This window comes from Drosophila ficusphila, unplaced genomic scaffold, assembly GCF_018152265.1.
Source record: "Drosophila ficusphila isolate 14025-0441.05 unplaced genomic scaffold, ASM1815226v1 contig_198, whole genome shotgun sequence".
Taxonomy (NCBI): Eukaryota; Metazoa; Arthropoda; class Insecta; order Diptera; family Drosophilidae; genus Drosophila; species Drosophila ficusphila.
Window position 1 is genome coordinate 4,580,744 of NW_025064092.1, and position 19,997 is coordinate 4,600,740.

At 43.2% G+C, this 19,997-nt stretch overlaps 5 protein-coding genes across 5 annotated transcripts; 4 read left to right on the forward strand and 1 right to left on the reverse strand.

Moving 5' to 3' along the window:
- The first annotated feature begins 230 nt into the window (after positions 1-230).
- On the forward strand, positions 231-3,418 carry LOC108094313 (monocarboxylate transporter 9). The gene is made up of 5 exons (XM_017194845.2): positions 231-356; positions 965-1,999; positions 2,665-2,809; positions 2,871-2,991; positions 3,063-3,418. The coding sequence occupies exons 1-5, from the start codon at positions 273-275 to the stop codon at positions 3,322-3,324; spliced, it is 1,647 nt and encodes a 548-aa protein (XP_017050334.1). The 5' UTR covers positions 231-272; the 3' UTR covers positions 3,325-3,418.
- A 236-nt stretch (positions 3,419-3,654) lies between these two features.
- On the forward strand, positions 3,655-5,195 carry LOC108094332 (receptor-binding cancer antigen expressed on SiSo cells). Its single transcript, XM_017194885.1, has 3 exons — positions 3,655-4,045; positions 4,693-4,821; positions 4,889-5,195. Exons 1-3 carry the CDS (start codon positions 3,710-3,712, stop codon positions 5,069-5,071), a joined length of 648 nt encoding a protein of 215 aa, XP_017050374.1. The 5' UTR covers positions 3,655-3,709; the 3' UTR covers positions 5,072-5,195.
- Positions 5,196-5,310: 115 nt separating this feature from the next.
- On the forward strand, positions 5,311-7,551 carry LOC108094325. The gene has a single exon (XM_017194873.2). It carries the CDS (start codon positions 5,342-5,344, stop codon positions 6,344-6,346), a length of 1,005 nt encoding a protein of 334 aa, XP_017050362.1. The 5' UTR covers positions 5,311-5,341; the 3' UTR covers positions 6,347-7,551.
- LOC108094245 (protein vav) lies at positions 7,072-19,423 on the reverse strand. Its single transcript, XM_043207376.1, has 11 exons — positions 19,397-19,423; positions 18,685-19,101; positions 17,993-18,174; positions 17,082-17,156; positions 15,773-16,397; positions 11,044-11,211; positions 10,148-10,977; positions 9,713-10,090; positions 9,497-9,649; positions 9,067-9,238; positions 7,072-9,003 (listed from the first exon to the last, which is right to left on the reverse strand). Exons 1-11 carry the CDS (start codon positions 19,421-19,423, stop codon positions 8,944-8,946), a joined length of 3,087 nt encoding a protein of 1,028 aa, XP_043063311.1. The 3' UTR covers positions 7,072-8,943.
- Positions 11,849-14,202, forward strand: LOC108094317. Its single transcript, XM_017194860.1, has 4 exons — positions 11,849-12,085; positions 12,165-12,258; positions 12,831-13,580; positions 13,646-14,202. Exons 1-4 carry the CDS (start codon positions 12,046-12,048, stop codon positions 13,893-13,895), a joined length of 1,134 nt encoding a protein of 377 aa, XP_017050349.1. The 5' UTR covers positions 11,849-12,045; the 3' UTR covers positions 13,896-14,202.
- Positions 19,424-19,997: the final 574 nt, after the last annotated feature.

Sequence of the window (19,997 nt, forward strand, 5' to 3'; positions counted from 1 at the left end):
AGCATCTTGGCAAATACTCTCAACTGTCCGAGCATCCGGACTAATCTTATCGGGAAAAACGGCATTGTAAACCTTCGTCATAAGAAGCTTAGCTTGGCCATAAAGACCCCGAGGTGCGATAAGCGGGCAATAGAGGCGGTGGCTACTGGATGCGCCGACTTATACGGTGGGATTGATATATGTACACGGATGGAGTGATGCCTCCGATGTCTGGGTGACGACCGAGCACCGACTTCAGTCAGTAACGCAACACTTGCCGCCCAGTATTCGAGATGAAGAAGTCGAAAGCGTACAAGTTGGAGGCCCCCGATGGCGGCTGGGGCATCCTCGTCTGCATCGGCATGGCCCTTCCCTTTGTAAGTGCAACCGGAAGGGATCTTCTTCGGAGGAATATGATTCAAATTGTTCACTACTATGGCCGACTTTGGTTCTGCCAATAATACATAAGTTATTTTGAGGTTAAAAATATAAGTGCATTTTTTAGAAGTGAAATAAGAACAAAATAATTAAATTACTGAATAGTACTCTGGGATCATGTGTTAAATAATGTGCAAATAAGTGATATCAAACCAGCAAGACATTCCCTGTTTTTCAATCTTTAAATAATTTTCAAGTTACCCTTGATATGTTGGTAAAATAAACTATCCATTTATTTATAAAAATCAACATTTTGTGTTGAGACTTTTGACGGTTTTAATTATATTTAATCTAATGTAACTTCAAAACCTGAACATTATTGGATTCTAATGATACTTGTGGGTTGTGTAAATAATAGTTTACTGAAATGAACCAATTTTAAAATATAATATCCTAATATGCAGTTGCAACTCTCTTATCTTTTGATTTGAAAATACCATACTTGAAACTTATAAGCATTTGTTTTACATAATTTCCAGTAAAGAATGCATCTTAAAAACGTCCAGAAATATTAAACCAATGACTTACCCGATTATTCCTTTTATAGACGAGTGCCCTGGCCGCTTTGCCGTCGTTTGGCCTGGTCTTCGGAGATTTCCTGAAGGGCATTGGGGCAGGAACGAGTGCCATGGCCATCATCACGAGCGCCTTCTTCTCGTCGATGAGCTTCGCCGGACTGTTCTCCGGATCGCTGTTCCAGCGCTTTGGGATGCGGCAGGTGGGCCTTACTGGGGGCATACTGTACTTTTTGGGCACCGGAATGCAGCTGTTTGCCACCACCACGTGGCACCTAATGCTGGCCTTCAGCGTGGTTCAGGGATTCGCCTTTGGACTGATGGTGCCCACCTGCTACACGACCTTCAACCATTACTTCGTGAAGAACCGGGTGATGTGGATGAGTTTCGCCCAAACGCTGATTGGATTGGGATCCATGTTGTATCCGATTGTGATGCAGAAGTTGTTGCAGTGGTACGGCTTCCGGGGCTGCCTGCTCATGCTGACCGGTCTTAATGCCCATGCGGTGCTCGGCATGCTGGTGATGCATCCCGTCGAGTGGCACATGCGTCGTGTGCCCATTGAAGCCGAGGAGGAGGAGCTGAAGCTGCAGGAGCTGCCGGTGAAGCCAGCGGTGGTGGTTAGAGTACAACCGGAGACGCCTCTGAAGCCCTCCAAGGAGGAGCCCACGTTCCACGCAGATCCGGTAGCGCGACGCCTCTCCCACGCCGAGGAGCAAATGCTGAGGGTCCTCTCCAGCCGGGCCTCCAGCATCACTAGCCTGGGCAACTGGTCGGGACCCGTGGTGGTCAGCGATGCCTCTCCCCAGATGATGCACAGCCTTCAGGCCTCGCGTCGCCAAAGTATGATCACCGGTGGAGCAGGTGGTGCAGTTGGGCGATCTGTGCCCCCGGAAGAGGCGCCAAAGAAGGGCTGGGTGCGCACTGTGGTCGATTTCCTCGATCTGACGATTCTTAAGAAGCCCATCTACGTGAACATCGTGCTTGGAATCACTTTCGCCCTCTACTCCGACATCACGTTCTTCACCATGCAGCCGGTGTATCTTTTCGAATTGGGCTACAGCAAGGTGAGTTAAAGAACATTATTAATTAAATAGAAATGTATTAATTCGGTTATCCCAGAAATATTTTCATTAAAATTGGTTTGGAATTTGTTCAGAGTTTTTTGGAGCAGCGAGCCCTTCCTTTTGCATTTACCATTTACCACACGTTGAGTCTAAATGATCTATTATACTCGTTAAGACTTTACACGCGGTTTCCCTTTTAAATCTGATCTTAATAATTTAACGGTTTCATCATAGAAGCCTTCCCCCACAAAATGTCAAAAGGGATTTGCGAAAACTAACCTGCAAAATGTCTCCATTCGCTGATCTAGCAGTATCGCATCGTCGTTTTGCAATTGTGTTTTTACTTCCATTCAATGTTTAACAATATTAATATCAGGTAAACAATTCGCACTTTAATTTAAATACACGTTAATTTGTTTAAACACTTTAAGGCAACTAGTTAATTAAGCGCAAACGTTGGCGTCTAAAAAGTCACAAAAGAGAATTGCCAAGAACGATGCCGCCATTTTATTTAACGAAGCACACAAACTTTGAATAGTGATGAACCTCCCACGATAATTTTGATGATCAAAAACGAAGAACTTATCAAAAAGGATAACTGTTGTTAACATTCTTCAATTCATGTTTTTTTATAGCGTGTTATATGTAATTGTATTTATTTTTAGCCGGATACTGCCACCATTATAGCCATCGGAGCAGCTGCAGATTTAACGTCCCGTATTTTCTTAGCGATCACCGCCGTCTGCATCCAAGTTCCTTCCCGATATATTTACCTGGCCGGAGCGGTTTTAACGGTCTTTGCAAGATTTGGTATGGAATTCTTGAGGTCTTTGTGTGTAATTTTTTCATAATATATTAAATTTATTTTTAGTTTTCAACGGCATTACAGAGTTTGTGAGCATGGCCTGCATTACGGCTGTTATTGGTTTTCTTCGCACTTGGCTTCACGTCCCATTGCCTCTCGTTTTTGCTGACTATTTGTCCAAGGAGAGGTAGGTTTTGTTCTTATAGTTAATAAAATGTACAACATTACCATTTTTCTCTAATATTTTGTCTTGTTTAGGTTCGCCACCGGCTATGGGTTGTTTATGTTTATCCAAGGCAATGGCATGTTTCTTATAGGCCCCATTGTCGGGATGATACGTGATCAGACAAAGGACTATATTCTGGTCTTCCACATCCTCAATGGCTTCATGATCCTGTGCGCTGCTCCTTGGGTTATAGAAGTCCTTATCGTACAGTTCCGAAGACGCAATAAGATCGAACGCAACAATGTTGATCACGAGGAAGTGGAGAACCAAGGACGTAGTGCAATGGTCCATTAAAAAACATTTTAGAACTTTTAGAAAGAATTCAAGTTTTTTTAAGGTTAATATTAAACAAGAGTTTTTAAACGCAATTATAGATATACATATATGATTCCTTTTTTTAATTGGACATAAGGGATACGCTTCTTTGGTATTGGGGCTGAAAGTAATTTGTTTTGTTGGATTCGGAAAAAACAGAATTATTTATCAAGTGCTTATTCAGCCTTGCATTAACGGTCGATTTAAATTGAGGTTTTACAATAACATAAGCTTAACTAATCGCTGAGTGAAAGTAATCGATGTTTACCAGGGACAACATCAATAGTATCGGATAAACATCGTATTATGTTTCAGCTCTAACCGACAATTAGTAAATAAAGTAAAACAATAAAACCAGGTGACAATGCTGCAGCAAATCAAGATGCTGGTCCTGGGCATCATCACACTGTGCCGACGTGCCTTGTGTTGCTTTTCGAGGCGCCGGAAGCTCAGTCACTCCGGAAGCGCAAACGGCGACCAGCTGCAGGCTGTGAACGTGATTGTGGAGCGGGGTGACTTCTCTGCCGCCTCCTCCTCCGCCGCCGTCGGAAATTCCAGGTCAATGGGTCCCAAGGAGCGCGACTGGAACTCCTGGGACGACAGTCCGCGGACCGTGGAGGAGCACATCGAGCAGTACCGCCAGCGGATGGCTCAACCGCCAACGCCGCCGAAGGAGGAGCCCGAACCGGACTTCTTCAGTGTGAGTTGGCACAATTTAGCCGATGGTTACAGCGGAGGTTAGGCTGATAGCACTGGAAATTTTACAGCTTATCCTAATAGATAGAATGGTGGTTTGCTTATATGCAAAGTTTTTGGGTATAAAGAGATTCGTTTACCTAGGTAAAATTGGTGAGCTATTTTATTAGGTTTGCCGGAACAGATAAAAACAGCTGATAAGATTCGCAGGTGTTCATTCGCTTACCTTCTCATGTAATGTATTTTTTTAGATGTTATTCATTTAAGATAGAATTTATGAATTGAATGAATTAATTAATGAAATGGTAAAGGATCCTCGTTTATTTCCTGCTTAGGTAAAACCTTGTATATCTGTTAATCGCCTAATCGAATCTTTTATGAAAACACTGTCTTTATTGATTAATTAAGCTTATTATTCGTTTTAAAGTAAATTTTGTGTTCGGTAAAGTTAAATATTTGCATATAAACATCTGTTGTTAACTGCGTAACAAATACGTTAGCAGTTTAAGATAGCAAGTTAACAACAGTTTATAAACCAAACAATCCGTAGCGAATTTTTAAACAAATCGCAATTCAAAAATATTTTTAATTCAGACAGAAAAATTTCGGTTTATGTGTCCCGCTCTTAATTTAATTTTAATTTTCTTGCAGGAGTTAACGCCCACCATTAAGCCTCAAATGAAGTTCTACCTGGAGGACCCAACGACGAGTGCGGCGGCCAGCCAATCAACGGACTTTTCAAGACTGCAGGCCCAGGATTTGGTGCCCATTAGCAATAATGTAAGCTGACTTACTAACCCAAAAGTTGGTCACATGGAGCATATTTATATGTGCATTGATTTGGCAGGCCGATCTCGAGGACTGGGTGGACGACAATGCCGGCGGCTGGGAGGAGCTGGATACCTCGCAGACCAAGCAGATCCTGCGTGAAAAGCGACGCGAATTGCGCCACCAGCGACAGCCGGCCGCCCGACCAGCCCCGCCCACCGTTGGTGCCCAGCGGCTGAGCGACGGTCAACGAGCGGCGTAGTTGTTGCTGCACGAACCCCTCATCCAGCCTGATCATTCCACAATCCACTTGCATTCTGTTTTCCTTTTCTTTTGTTCGATTTAGTTGATTGGCCACACGAAATAAATCTTGCCTTTCACTCGCACTTCCCTCCTCGCGCGGATCAGTTGGGCCACACTTCCTGATGGCTCTGCGGTTTTTGGATACGCTACATTGGTCACGCCTCTGCGGAGTCTCCACGACGGTCCATAAAAGCAACGGCCGGCGACTGGAGACGCAGCTATCAGTGCGATGCTGCTGCCGGAGCTGCTGCTAATCGGTCTGGCCGTCTCCCTTGCAGACGGTTACGATCGCAGTGTCAACTACTGGGAGGCCTTTGCCCCCGGCAAGCTGCTCCAGCGTCTGGATGCGCTAACCGTCACCGATGTGGATCCCTCGAAGGCGGCCAAGCTGCCGGAGATAATGGAGCCCGTCTTGGCGGCCAACGAAGCTCAGGCCAAGGTGGACGAGGATGTGGAGGTGGATGTAGATGCATCTGCGGCAGCGGCAGACGACGAAGTGGACAGCCTGAGTGCAGAGACCAGCCACGAGGGATTTTCCGGCGAGGATTACGAGCGCAACTACGAGCAGTTCGTCAAGGAATACTTCGATCGGGCTGCCGACACCGATGACGACCACGACGATCTGGAGGAGGAGACCCAGGCGGAGGCCACCAATGTCAAGGATCAGCACTGTCGTCGCGTGAAGCGAAAGGATGGCCAGCTGTGCGAGATCTGTCGCCAGCTAAAGAACAACGAGGTGTCGGAAACGTGCAGCTACTCACACGACGATCAGCCGGAGCAGTATGCCTTTGGCAGTGGCACCCAGTACAAGCGCTACCGCGAAGATCCCGCCAAGAAGGCGGCAAGTCCAGAGGAGTCGGTGGCACCCAGCAGCCTGTGCGTCCGTCGCCAGAAGGAGAACAGCGTCTGTTACGAGTGCAAGGACAGCAAGGGACAGAAGATCGATCGTTGCTACGATATCAAATCGAGGAAGGCCAAGACCAGAAAGAAGAAGGCCTCCTCCTCCATCTCCACTTCGTCGCCTCACAAACGGAAGCCGCGTTCCCAGCAATCCCAGCAGTCGGAGCAGGAGCAGCGCATCTACAAGCGCACCATCAGCTACAGCTATGCCCAAGGAATGGATCAGAAGGAGGAGCCGCTTGCAGTTGGGTCAACGGATCTTCCGATGCCCCGCCAACGTCGCCGGCGGCTGGTGAAGATCACCCGCAGACGCGGTCCTGTCCAAGTTCAGTGATGCTTCTCTTGTTTTTTTTTATCGTCTAACTCATTGTATACCCCACTCAGTAGCTTAGATTAATTATTACACAATTTTTTGTTACAATAAAACATTTTTTTAAGAACACGTTGCATACTTGTGGGCTAATCAGCTAGCAAAGATTAGGAAATTAAAAAAGGAATCAAGAAAAATGTAATAAAAAAAATCCTTCAAGATAAAACTTCGAAAATGAGATTGGAAATCAAAACTAGAATAAAATGTATTTAAAATTACCCGAGAACCCATAATATGGAGAAATCCTGTGAAGTTCTATATTATCCAATTTGCTACCATTTAACAAAAAAAAAAAAACAATAAATAAGAACAAACATTGAATTTGCTTGTAATTTTACTCAGAAATTAATGATGAAATTTTGTTATATTTAAAAATCCCACTTCCTGGAGAATTTAAAGGTATGAAGAACATACAATTCATTGAAGAAACCAAAAATAAATTATGTTATTCCATTCAAAATATCAAACACAAATCAATCAAGCAAAATTGTTATGTGGAAAGTAAATTATAATAGTGGTCTATGAAAATATATACCTTCTAAAGTTAACAACAAATTTATAAATAAACATTGTGTAATAAATAAATTACAAAACAATAAGGCAATGCAAATTGAAATTGTTCCAACGTGACAATAATATTTTCCATCTCCATAAAATCTTATAAGCGTGGATAAATGAGACTCTTTGAATTGATTTCAATTGAACAACAAAACTTTCACAAAAGTCGTTTATTAGTGCGATTTCGGGTTTCAGCGATTTCCTAGTCGTTTTATTTAATTATAAAACCACAAACATTTTGTTTACATTATCAAAGAACTGCGACAATTTGCAATTAAACATACTCACTCAAAGAACATTCCGAACATTGACTTAACTTTAATTTTTTAGCTGCCATAAAAAGATTTTTAATTTGTCATTTGGAAAGGGACAGCTAGAGAGCAGTTGAAAAGTTGAGAGATATAGAAAAGTAATGTGATAAATGCAGCATTCGGAATTTTTTAACGTTTCGATTAGTTAGGATCACATAAATTTTAACATGAAATCAACCTTAAACACATAAAGGGTCTGAAACCGACATTTTAGTCTAGAAAATTTATATTTTCCATTTTTCTATTGTTGCTGCGGTGCTTTGTGCTAAAAAATTGACATTAAATAATTTTGCCATGTAATATTGTGATCTGAATTGCTTTTTCTTGTGCGCGAAAAACGTAATTTCTGATAGATTTTAATAAATCTAATTTTTTTTAAGGTTTCCACTTTCATACAGACGTACTCCCAGTTCCTCTTTCTTGCGATTTAATTTATGATTAATTTTAGTGATAATACCCATTGAATATTAACGATTATTAGTTTTTTTTTGCCTTTATAAACAAATTTAGTTCCATAAAAGTTTACACAACTTGGTACTTAATTAGTTATAAACCGATTTGGCTGGTGCTGGTTTTTGACTGACTCGATTCTTGAATTGTAAAAAGTAATTAACTAATTTGATGTATTTGAAAGTCTGATTTCATATGAAATCGCCAAGTGAAGATGGAAGCATGACTGATATTTGCGAAATTAAACTCCAGATATTTGCTTTAAAAACTTCGTTGAGTTTTCGATTGATCGGATTCACAATTAATTCGCAGGTTATTCGTTGGCTATATAAATAGGTACATTATATTTAGGTATAGATATCTATAAATTGGCTGGCCTAAAATGTTGATCATCTTGTAAATATGACGGCTATCGTTATTACTAAAGCTTTTTCTTTCCCATCGTCGTTACATCATCGTAGTAATCTTATATCTGTTCGAACATTTTGTGGCTGCGTTGCTTTCGTTTTGTTAACATTTTCGTTTCAACTAGGATTAAATATCTAGCAGTACAATAATACGAATATAAATTTTTAAAGCTTCGTTTGTATAGAAATGCCGCACAGGGCACTCATATTTTTCTCCCCATTTTTTCATTCGCACAACCCTCACTCGACGTGGGACGATTACGTTCAATAAACAAAAAAAAAAAGATTTAGAAATCGGGGGGGAAAAAAACAACACTAACACACGCACAAATAAATCTTAGGATACTAAACTTTCTTAAAACTGTAAACATATACATATATATATATATTTTTGCAATATATAATTTAAAACAATTGAAACATTAAAAGTAAACATTTTTAAACGAACATTGGTGGATGATTTTGTAAATGTAATTTTCCAGTGATTGGCACAAATGTTTCGAGCAGACGCATAAATGATAAAATTACAAACAAAAAAGGTGCTTAATCAAATTAAATAAAAACAATTTGTATCATTAAATATATATATATTTAACTAGGGTATGATCTGGCCGCAGTTGTTGTAGCTGTGGCTGTTGCTATTCAGGCTGGCCACGCCCTCCTCGATGGGGGCTTCTTGAATGGCCCCAGTTGCGGTCACAGCTCCTCCAGTTCCTGTTCCAATTTCAACTCCAACTCCAGCTGCAGCTGCTGCTCCGGCTCCTGGTGATTCAACAATGGCTGCCGTCGTGGGCGTAATGGCCTTGGGTGCAAAGTAAACCTCGTAATTGTAATATCAAAGCTCTTCGCTGGCCAATTTTTGCTCCTGCACGTACTCCTTGGGGAAGTAGCCAACCTGCAATGGATTTGTATGATTAGTTAAGCAATTGCCTTTTGGGTGAAGGTGATCTTAGCTAACCGTATCGCCAATCTTGCCGCGCCACCAGCCCTTGCTGTCGCCATCCTTGCCAATGACCAGCACCTGGCAGTCGGTGCGCAGCTGCAGCTGATTGCTGCCAGCCTTCGGCTCATAATCGTACAGAGCGGTGGCGATCACCTCCTTGAAGGGCCACTGCAGGGACTGGTTGAGTCTGAAAGTGGGAGGATCAATTAATGCAATAAGATTCTAGTCCACTGCAATGCTATAAAAGCTAAAGATTTGAGCAAACTTATGTTATGTCATCCCAATAATTGATCGATTAAAAAATATAAATATTATATGTTTTAAAGTATAACAAACACTCATTTACTTTAAGGAAAAGTTTGCACAATTTCTGAGAGCTGAGAACAATTAAAAATCATTCAAGAAAATATTAATATAAATACATAATCTCCCGATTTGCACTTACCCCGCAAAGTTCTCCCCCAGATCGTTGCGTTCATAATAGGAAACCAGCTCGACGATGGTCTTAAAATGCCTTCGCGAGGAAAGGCAGTAGAGCATGGAGTCGCCGGAGTTTTCCTGATTGATTTTCATGTGCTTGATCACATGATCGTCCGTCCTGAAAACACAAAGATTACTTTTTAGAAACGAATCTAGATTGGTAACCTACTAGAGTACGTACTTCAGGCTGAGGGCATACATCGTCTCGTGGGCCGTCGATGGACCCTGTGGACGCACTCGCAGCAGATAGGTGCCGATGCGTCGATTCTCCAGCCGATGGGCCGCCGTTTCCCGGTCCATGTTGCCCGCAAACCAATTGAATTCGGACAACTGGCGATCGCAGACGGGCGGAGGCGCACTAACCGGATTCTGTTTGCAGCGACCCGTCGACGAGATGCAGCCCTTGTGCACGCTAATCTGGCACACCTTGCACCGATAGCCCTGGTGGATGCGACCCTTGAGGAACTTGGAGCAGTGGCGGCACGTTGTGGGCGCATCGAAGGTGTAGATTTCCATTTTGTGGTCCGTACTTCGGCAGCCAGGCGGATCGAGGCTTTCCCTAAAGACGAAAGATAATATAAGTTGAATATTAAACAATTGTACATCTAATACTCACATTGCCTCCGTAAGAGCCTTGCGCCACTTGTCCCGCTCATGCTCCGATTTGAGGTACAGGGTGAAGGCGGTCTTTCCGGACTTGCGGGCCAGCAGGAGCTGGTATTTGAAGCGTGTGTCCCTGCCAAGGGTGCGTCGCGAATGGCTCTGCTCCACGCGATAGTCGGCGAGGTTGTGCGAGTCGCGGTAGTTGTACTGCATGTCACCGGTCTTAATGTGCAGCGCCTTCACCATGATTAGGATCTTGTCGAAGACGAAGGCGTAGCGCAGCTTGGTCTTCTGATCCTCGTGCGCCTTGATGTGCAGTTCCCCATCCAGAAGCAGGCGTCCGTACTGTAGCAGATCGCCACCGTTGCCATTCTGCATCAGGTGAAGATCGAAGATGCTGTCCTTCACCTTCTGGATGATCACCAAATGGTCGGAGTCGCGCTTCACCTCGTTGATGTACTGCGACACATCGATCATGGCCTCCTTGGCGCGCTCCAGCGACCGGTAGTCCTCGTGCTGCATCGACGTCTCCTTCACCAGCTTGTCCAGCAGCAGGTGGTACTTGAGGATGCGCTGCATCGGCACGGAAAGGATGTCGCGCAGCTGCAGCTTGCCCACGTTGTAATCGCGCTCGCATTTCTGCACCAGTTGATCGATGATCTGGTTCTTCTTGCACACATCCGACAAATAATCGATGGCGCCCAAAAGGTTGGAGCAGTATTCGCCGTAGATGAGGAATGGCTCACGGTTTTCGAGGAACACCTGGGCCATCTTTATTTTGGCATTGGGCGCTACCGATTCCCTTAGTTTATCCAGGAACTTTGTGTGGATCTCGGCCAGATCCTGCAAACAAAGATTTGCCAAGTTAATTTATATAATCAGAAATAGCAATGTTTAAAGAGAACTCACTTTGATGCGCGGGAATATGATACGCAGTTCGTCCGGATTGAGATGGCGTTCCAGCGGAGCCATGAACTTGGTCTTCAGTGCGTTTAGCACATCCAAATATTTCGATTCTGTGTCGATTAGCTCACGGATGACATAGTCGCGCTGCTCGAAGCTCGTCGTCGAGGCGGTCTACACGGGAGAGAGAGAGAGAGCATGGAAAGCCGGATATCCGGGGATTAGTGAGGTCATGAGCCGAGTGGACGGGCCACCGAAGTGTCTCATGCACCGACTGGCGTCGCAATTCTCTACCTGGCTTCTACTCGTCCTGTGCAGGGCGCACAGATCTTGGTACACCTCCTCTTCTTTTGTGTTGGTGTGGTCATAACCGGTTCCATTGCATGCAATATTGTCGGTGGTACTAAACGAAAAGGAAAGGAAATAATAACAAATCATAAAAAACTTGGGAAAACTTCAGGGGGGTTTCGCAAATCATAGAAGTAATACAACAAATTAAACAAATTTAAGGGGCATAACAACTCGAAATTGTCTTTAAAAATATTTTAAAAATTAACTAGTCGGGTTTTAATGTCGCGTTTCAAAATTAAGTTGCTTATTCTTTTATAATCCTGATATTGTATTTAAGCTGTTCTCCTGTTAATGAAGATACGAGATCTTCATTTCAAAACCATTTCAATTATATTCATAATGGAGTAAACAATTAATTTTCTGTTATCTGTTTAAAAAAGCGCAGATATTCGAATCCGATAGTCCGACAACACGATAATCGATTGTGGCCACTGTTAGTTAACAGCTTGCTGAGCAGTCTCATCTGAGCGGAGTGGCAACGCTGGCGGTGCAACCAGGGTTGCGCTGCCAGCCAGAACATCTGTAGCAGAGAATAAAAAAACGAGAAGTTTTCTGGACTTCGTTTCTTTTTTATCCCCAAACAAATTGGAATCACGCTCGCTTCGCACAGCAAAAAATCATCTAGTGGCGGCAACCTGCTCCTCCATTCCGGGGATTATGGACCACCACACGTACGCCAAGTGCGGCTCCAAAAAATGTAAGCAACAACAACACGTGTTCCTGGTGGCCAATAATTTACAATTTCCCCTATTTATTTTCGGTAAATGCGTTTAAAGGGTCCGCGGAGGAGAAACGGGAATTGGTCGCCCAACGGATTGCGGCGGATGAGCTGTTCTCGCGATATTCACCGAAACACGCGGAGCCATGGAAGTGAGTTTCTTGGTTAACCACGAGGAAAATGAATTCCAAAACTGGATTCAAAACTTCTCCGAGTTAATCACAAATCGTGGGAATTATTTGTATAACTCATGCCTTAAAGCACCAACAAAGGAACCAGAATCAGAAAACCTTGATTAGACATGCCAACAACGTTCCAAATTGGGTTTTACCCAATGTATTTGACATCTTTTTGAAGCTCGTGCTTATCAAAAATATTTGAATCAGCACAAATATGTGCTTCAAAATGTGATCATTAGTTTTTTGCTGAAGATGTGGAATATAAATTCCTCTGATAGGATAAAAGATTTAAGTCCTTTCATTTTAAGCCTATTTTTTAACTACAAAAAATATATTGTTCAATCAACAACAATAATTACAAACACATAATATAGAAATTTGTGCATCATTCTTAAATGACATTCTTAAGACATCCTAAAAATTTATCTGATCTAATGTTCAGGATAATCATTCCAATTCCTTTTAGATAAGCGGTTTCTTCCAGTATTTGATGACCCAAAGTTTAGCAATCAGTGACTAAATTCCCACCTCTTCTACCCGCACAGGAAATTCAAGGACATGGCCAAGATCGGGGACTTCAGCGAGATAGCGCTGCGCAAGCAATGGTTCTCCATGGTGCAGCGCTACCGCATCCACAAGGCCAACTCGGTGGGCACCCTGCTCAACAGGCAGAGCATCGAGGAGCTGAACAAGGAGTGGGAGTTCTTCGGACCGATCCACGCCTACATGAACCAAAAGACCGCCGACCTGCACTCGTACGCGCTCAAGGAGCCGAATGTGGAGCCGCCCAACAACAATCTGGCCATCGCCAGTGTCTATTCCTGCGACGAGGCGCAGCTTTCACCGCTGATGCTTGGCGTAATGAATGACCACAACTTCGGGGAGCGTTCGCCGCCAAATGAAAACACCGGCGGTGAAGCCGAGGAAATGGAGGAGAATGCGTCGCCCTGCCAAGGAAACAGCAGCAACAAGGAGGACCCCGTCCACAGCAACAACGAGGAGCTGGACCGACTGCTGGCCGAGGCTGCGATGCGCAAGGATTCGGTCGGCGGTGGAGGCGAACCTGGTGAGGAGGTGTGCACATACCACGAGATGGAGTGGGGACCAGTGATGGTCGGCGGAGAGGTATCGCTGTCTAACAGTCGATACAATGACTTCGACGACTCGACATCGCCCACAACAACAACGACGACGGTTGTGAAGTCCGAACAGCCGGAACAGCCAAGCGAACCGGTGGCCAAAATAGCAAGGAAGCGACACCGCAAGGTGCTCAGTGAGAAGGATAAGTATTACAGGTGAGTAATTGATTCTACGATAAACTCAATTAACCGCCAAATTAACTCAAAAATCTCTCTTGCAGACACCGTCGTCGCTACGAGCAGCGAATGGAGAAGCGGCTGATGAGTCTGTGCACCGTGGTTGGCACGCTTCTAAAGCAGTTTGCCCCGCACATGGATGTCCAGCCGCTTTTGGCACTCGGCAGCGACGTGGCCCTGAACTCGCCGGCACAAAGTAGCAGTGACGATAGCGAAGCGGAGGACGACGAGGAGCAAGCAATAACGAAGCAGGAACTGGGAGTCGATGCGGATGCCATGTCACTGAGAATCTAAGCGAGCTCTTTGACAAGGTGCTCGGTGCTCGGTGCTTCGGTCGACTGTTTGCTTCAGGATTCGTGTTAGTTCCTAGCTGTGGCTCCACAATGGTATCGTGTGGGCGTTCAAATCCCATCTCATATGTATTTCTAAAAAGGCGCTAGCAGAAATCCCGAATGCGCGCGGATCGCTAGCGCTTCGATATATATACATGCATAGATAGACACGTTAAGTGATAACGCAAACTGAATACATTAATCAAATGAATGAATGTAAACACTAGATAAACAGAAAGCAAACCAAATACAAAACGTATGGAAAGTAACTAACTTGGAGATTTAATGGGCAGGAGAGTAAACCCAATTGATTTGGATAAGTAAGATATAGTTTTCGGCCACTATAATAATATTTAAATTACCTATGATATTTGAATTACTTCATTGTTTCTTGGATCATGCTAGTTTTTTATGTTTTCTGCGCTAGAAAATCATTCTACAGTTGGACTGCTCTTTAACTTAAACACTTGCTTTGGATAGATTCCTATACGAACTTCAGATCTCTCCTTCGCCATTAAATACTTAAATAAAACAAAACAACTATAATCAGATATCGACAACAGACAAAAACAAATCCCATAATAATCTGGATAACCCAGTAGGAGTGGAGTCCCAATGTCATTAGCCAAACCATAACGATTGCCATCGGAACAGAAAAGATAGTGAGTGGGACATGTTGTTAAATGGAATCCGGCTTTTCATCGGCCGTATCGCATCACATCCCCAGTTTGACAGGCAAAAGCTCTTCGTTATGGATCGATATGGGTCTGGGTTTTCCCACCCGCCTACCAATGATTCTATTCGATCCGATGAGTGTACCCTCGAACTACATTCGCAACTCAACGCAAAATAATACACAGTAGTCGCATAAAGAACAGTGAGATAGTGAGATAGTGTGCTTGGGCAAGTACTTCCGGTGGCTATGTTTGGACCGGCCTTCGATCGGTGTCAAGTGGAGGCCGATAACCCACCGGATATGGATCTGGCCTGCCTTCTACAGATTGCCAGCCAAAGAACGAGGAGAAAGTGCTCGCTGGTAGATAGCGATAAGTATGGTGTCTCTGATCTCGGGGTTGCGGGTCATTGGTGGTGCGCGTCCGGGTCGGTGGTCATTGGTTAGTAAGCCGTGTTAGTGGTGCGTTGAGAGTGGTTGGGACGTACAGTAACTAAGCTCAAGCGCAGGCAAGACAAGCAGTGGTTGTGGTTCTGTGTTCGGTGGTGCTGGGTGGTTTTTTTAAACCCTACAAGGACAAGGAATCTCTAGGGGATCAAGCAATCGACGGATGGTTGGTTGGATGCCTGGATAAATGGATGGATGGTTGGAAGGAAGAAGATGGAGGGGAAGGGAGAAGAGGCTTTTACACATGACAATACACAGGGGTGGCTAGACTTCATCGACCAAATCCCAGGAGCAGAAGGTAATCTGTTAGCTACATTAACTTCTTATAAAGACAAAGTTATTTCTTATTCTTAATTTCAGAGAGAAGAAAACTAAACACTCTAGGCATTCAAAAAGTAAAAAAACAAAGAGTGTTGTTACATGGAATATGCAACGAATATAAGGCAACGAATATAAGGCATCTAACTTACAGATTACCTTCAGTCCCTAAGATTTCAACTTTGGATATATCCAACTTGACAAGTAAACGCAAATAAACTGACAATTTCCACACAGAATAGTTTTTATATGTACATTTCAAAGGAAAAACTTGGAAAAGCAAGAATTTTAAACAATTCAGTATGGAAATGCGTTTGCTTTAGCTTTTCGGATCGGGTTATCCTGGTCGATGTCGCCCAACCCGCCGGACACATAGACAGTTAATATGATGGACAGCACACCTCGGGTTTGGCCTTCGCCTGGAAGGTGACGTAGCACAGGTCCTCGTAGACCTTCTCGTCGTCCTCGCTGTAGATGTAGGCGTACTCGTGCTCCGTGGACGCCATCGACGATCGGTAGTTGTAGACAGCGGCGGCTGCGCGCTGCAAGTGCTGGCTCTCGCTGACCAGAAGCAGAGAGGAGGACGAGGACGTGGACACCAGTCGACCCATCGGTGGTTCTGGGGGCGCACTACTAGAAATGCTGGCCTCGCTAGCCAATGGAGCTTCACATCCCGCTCGTGCAAACGATTCCGGAGTGGGTGTGACCGCATTGGAGGCGGAATCGGCCGTTGGACCAACCACATCCAGGCTGAGATCAAAGGAGAGCGCACGCAAGCTGCTATCCTGCCCGGAAAGCAGTGGTGTCTCCACGCCCGCATCATCGCCATCATTCTCGATGGTGGAGTCGCACATGTTGGATAGCGAGTCCTCGATGTAGTCGTCGATGTCCTCCGTTCCGTTCTCGATGGTTATGTCGCTATTCTCGTCCAGCGAGCCGCTCTGCGAGGTTCTATCGTAGTATTCCGCCGACGAGGAGGCGGAGACGGAGGCGTCCATGCTGCTCGTCTTTCGCATGTTCATCTCGCTGGGGGATTCCCCCACATTCCACCAACAATGCAACACACACACACACATTCAAAACACACACCATTTCAAATTCATTCAGACAAAGTTAGTGTGTTAGACAGAGATAGAGACAGATAGAGAGAGAGAGAGAGAGAGAAAGAGAGTGTGTGTTAGATAGAGAGCGCTGGAAAATGGGATTGCTTGGGGCGACTTCCTCGTTTGGCGCACAAAATAATGGATAATGATTAAGCGATATCAAGGGAAAAATATCAGGGTTTAATTAATTAAGTAAAGACACCAAAAGGAGTGTTACATATTGAATAACCATTATTTGGAACATATTTTCATGGGATCGTGACCACAGGCAAAGCACAACTGACTGAGATGGTGGTCAATATTTAAGTTACAAATGCCAGACAATGGCATTCCTCCTGTGTGCTCGATAAGCCACCAGACTTGGGCTTACAGACTTCGGGTCCGGGAAACATGTGAGCGCATAATGAGATCGGTTCGGATTCGAGTCGCATTGGCTTGGATTTAGGGGGACGGAGGCGGCGGCGGTTGCGGGGTTTTGTTTGCAAGGCTGGGGGGCAGGAAATGCAGGCACATCAGCCTGCTCATGGCCGGCGGATCAAGCGGAGGAACGAGCACCATGGCCAAGGGGAAAATCAAATCAAGATCCCGCCCACAAATGGTTACTCACGTGGAATGCAGGTCCTTGTAGATGTTCTCGTTCGAATGGGAACGCTCGCTGGGCGACAGCTGCAGGTTAAAGCCACTGTAATGGATAAAAAATAATAAGTTTCATCAATTGATATCAAAAATCAAACTTCATAATGATATAAACAAAATAAGCCAGACTATATTCATTATTGCTTTACAAAGCCAAAACAAAAGATTCAATTAAAATAGCTCAATCCCCATTCCTCTCTAGCAATGTTTAAACGTGTCTAAACAACATTATACATCATTGTAAAAATTCCGATTTGGTCCAATGAAATCAGACAAGAGCTAATGATTAATTTGATTACTGCAAGCTAACGAATTGCAAAATTTAATGGAGGTATTTCAAAATGCACCTAAATCAATATTATTTTTGGGCATTCTCCTTGCTATTTTCATTGCGATGGCGATTTAACTATGGAATTCAAAGTTAAATTTAATCATTTGTAGATCAAATATAACAAGGCAACAAATTCCTTTATAGTTTTTGAGTGAAATAATTTAACACTTTTCTTTTAGCATTGAATAGTAATAAATACATTGATATCCATATCTGATTCAACCCCCATTATTTGAGTTTCCTGTCGAAACAATCTGACACAAATACATTTATCTTTAGCCACCAGTTGCTCTAACTCGCATGAACTCTATCAAATTCCGAATGAACCAATGAACAGACATTATATAAATAGATGTGCATTTAGTCTGTAACATTGCATAATTCTTATTTTATGCCTTATCTAATCCTCCTGATTTCAGCATCTTTTCAACATAAATCCGATACATGATAAGGGATCTAAATAAACGAATTTGTATCCAGAGCCCCACTTGTTTGACTTGATTTGTTTCCAACTTGAAAGTCGCAGCTTGCGATAAAGATATTTTACTCACATAAGATCCGGATGCATCTGCTGAACCTTGCGGCATTGTGAGAGCTTGGAGAGCGTGATAAGGACGCGGTGGAAGTTGGTCAGGTCGTACAGCATCGCCGGCTCAAACAGGTCGCCATCCCGAATGCCGAAATTGTTGTGGCACACATCCAGGAACAGCTTGATGTTCTTGCTGCACAGGAACTGTAATTGCATTTAAGGTTTATTTCCGGTTATTATCAATGGCTCTAGTCAGTTCAAATTATATTAAATAACTATCTTAAAATAAATTTCTCTAAATATATAAGAAATAGTGAAAACTTATAGTTAGGCAGTGTAGAATTAAAAAAAGGGACTTATTGTTGGACTTTCTTAAACCGCTGTTATTCAAATTGGCAGGTTGAGGTTGTAAAATGTATTAAATTTATCAAATATAGCTTAAAACGAAAAATAAAATTAATTCTAAGAATAAAATAAATTTAAAGGATCTATTGGTATTATAATAAAAGATCTTCTGTTTAGAATCAATTTCTTTTGAGTTGTTAAAACATGTAATATTATATAACTTCTTTTTTGTAGCCTCAAAATAATTCTAAGCAAAAATACAAACAAGAGCAAAATATTTTACAATTAATAATTATAATCAATAAACTATTAAAGTTAATCGTTGGTTGCAAAATAAGCTTTTATGAAAACACATGATGACATGATTACCTGTGCCATTTGCGGCTTGCGATTGAATTCGCGCGGATCCATGCTGCTTGGGTCCAGATGGATGACCAGGTTGCAGAGGAGCACTCCGTCGCGCAGTGTCATCGCCAGGATGCGGATTTCGGCGTCCGGCTGGGCGGCCTTGTGATCGGGCGGGATGACCTTGCACCTGGTTAGCCAAGCGACACATTCGCGCCACAGATCGACGTTCACACCTGCCACGCCCCCAAAACTGTTGCTGGCCATTGCTGAGGGGGTGGGGGGTGGGTTGTGCAAAGGAGGGGGTGGGGGTATGGGCGGGTCAGGCGGTCTAAATGGAAACTGGGCTGGCAGGCCGTGCTTAGGGGGGGATGGGACGGCGGGGTGGGGCGACTCTCGTTGTGTTAATGAAAACAATTGAGACTCATCAGTTGGCCGTTGCTATTGGTGAGCAGATACACAGAACGGAAAATAACAACAACAACAACATCAGCGGAGGGAGCGACCGAGAACAAAAAAAGCGGACGATATTCATACGCGAACGCGTTGCGTTTTTGCACCGTTTAAACACAAACACTCTGCACTTTGATTAGAAAGTTCCCACTGCGTTAGTTTTAAAACTAATTTTTATATTGCAAAATATTGGGTTTATCGAAGAGGAAGAGGAGACTCGACTTCCGATATCAGTCTGTGCCACCAGTGTAACCGCTTGCAGTTTCTACAAAAATATACCAACAGAAAGAAAAATACTGTCCACTGGCATCAGTGGTGTCAAATCGAATAATTTCAAGCCATCTTTTTTTTATTAGAATGCGTTTCAAAAGTTTTTATAAACAGCGCAAAAGAGAATTCCAATTTTTAGGTCTCCTTAAAATATCCGTTTTTACTTAATCTTATTCAATTTTTTTTTTCAACAATTGCTTAACTTGGGATTATATATATCAGTCAAATGTCAGATGAAAACCCTCAACAACAAATAACACAAATACATAGATTAATATAAAAACCAAATGAGGGACCACCTACCAAAATAATATATGTTTATTTATTAAAAATTTGAAGGAAAACATTTAAGAATTGAATTAACAGCAGAGAGTCATACAATTTACGGCACGACTAATTATTAATATATGCAGAAGAAGTTAATAAAGTTCGGCTTGGAATAAATCCGATCATGTTAAACACTTTTAGTCGTGATTTTATAGATACAATAAAGGTAAAGAATGCAAAAATCAAAAAAGAAAATAACATATTTGGCAACCCACTTGTTGTAAATAAACAAATGTTTAGTGCTCATACATACGTTTTTAATTTGTTTTGGCTTATATTTGTAAGGT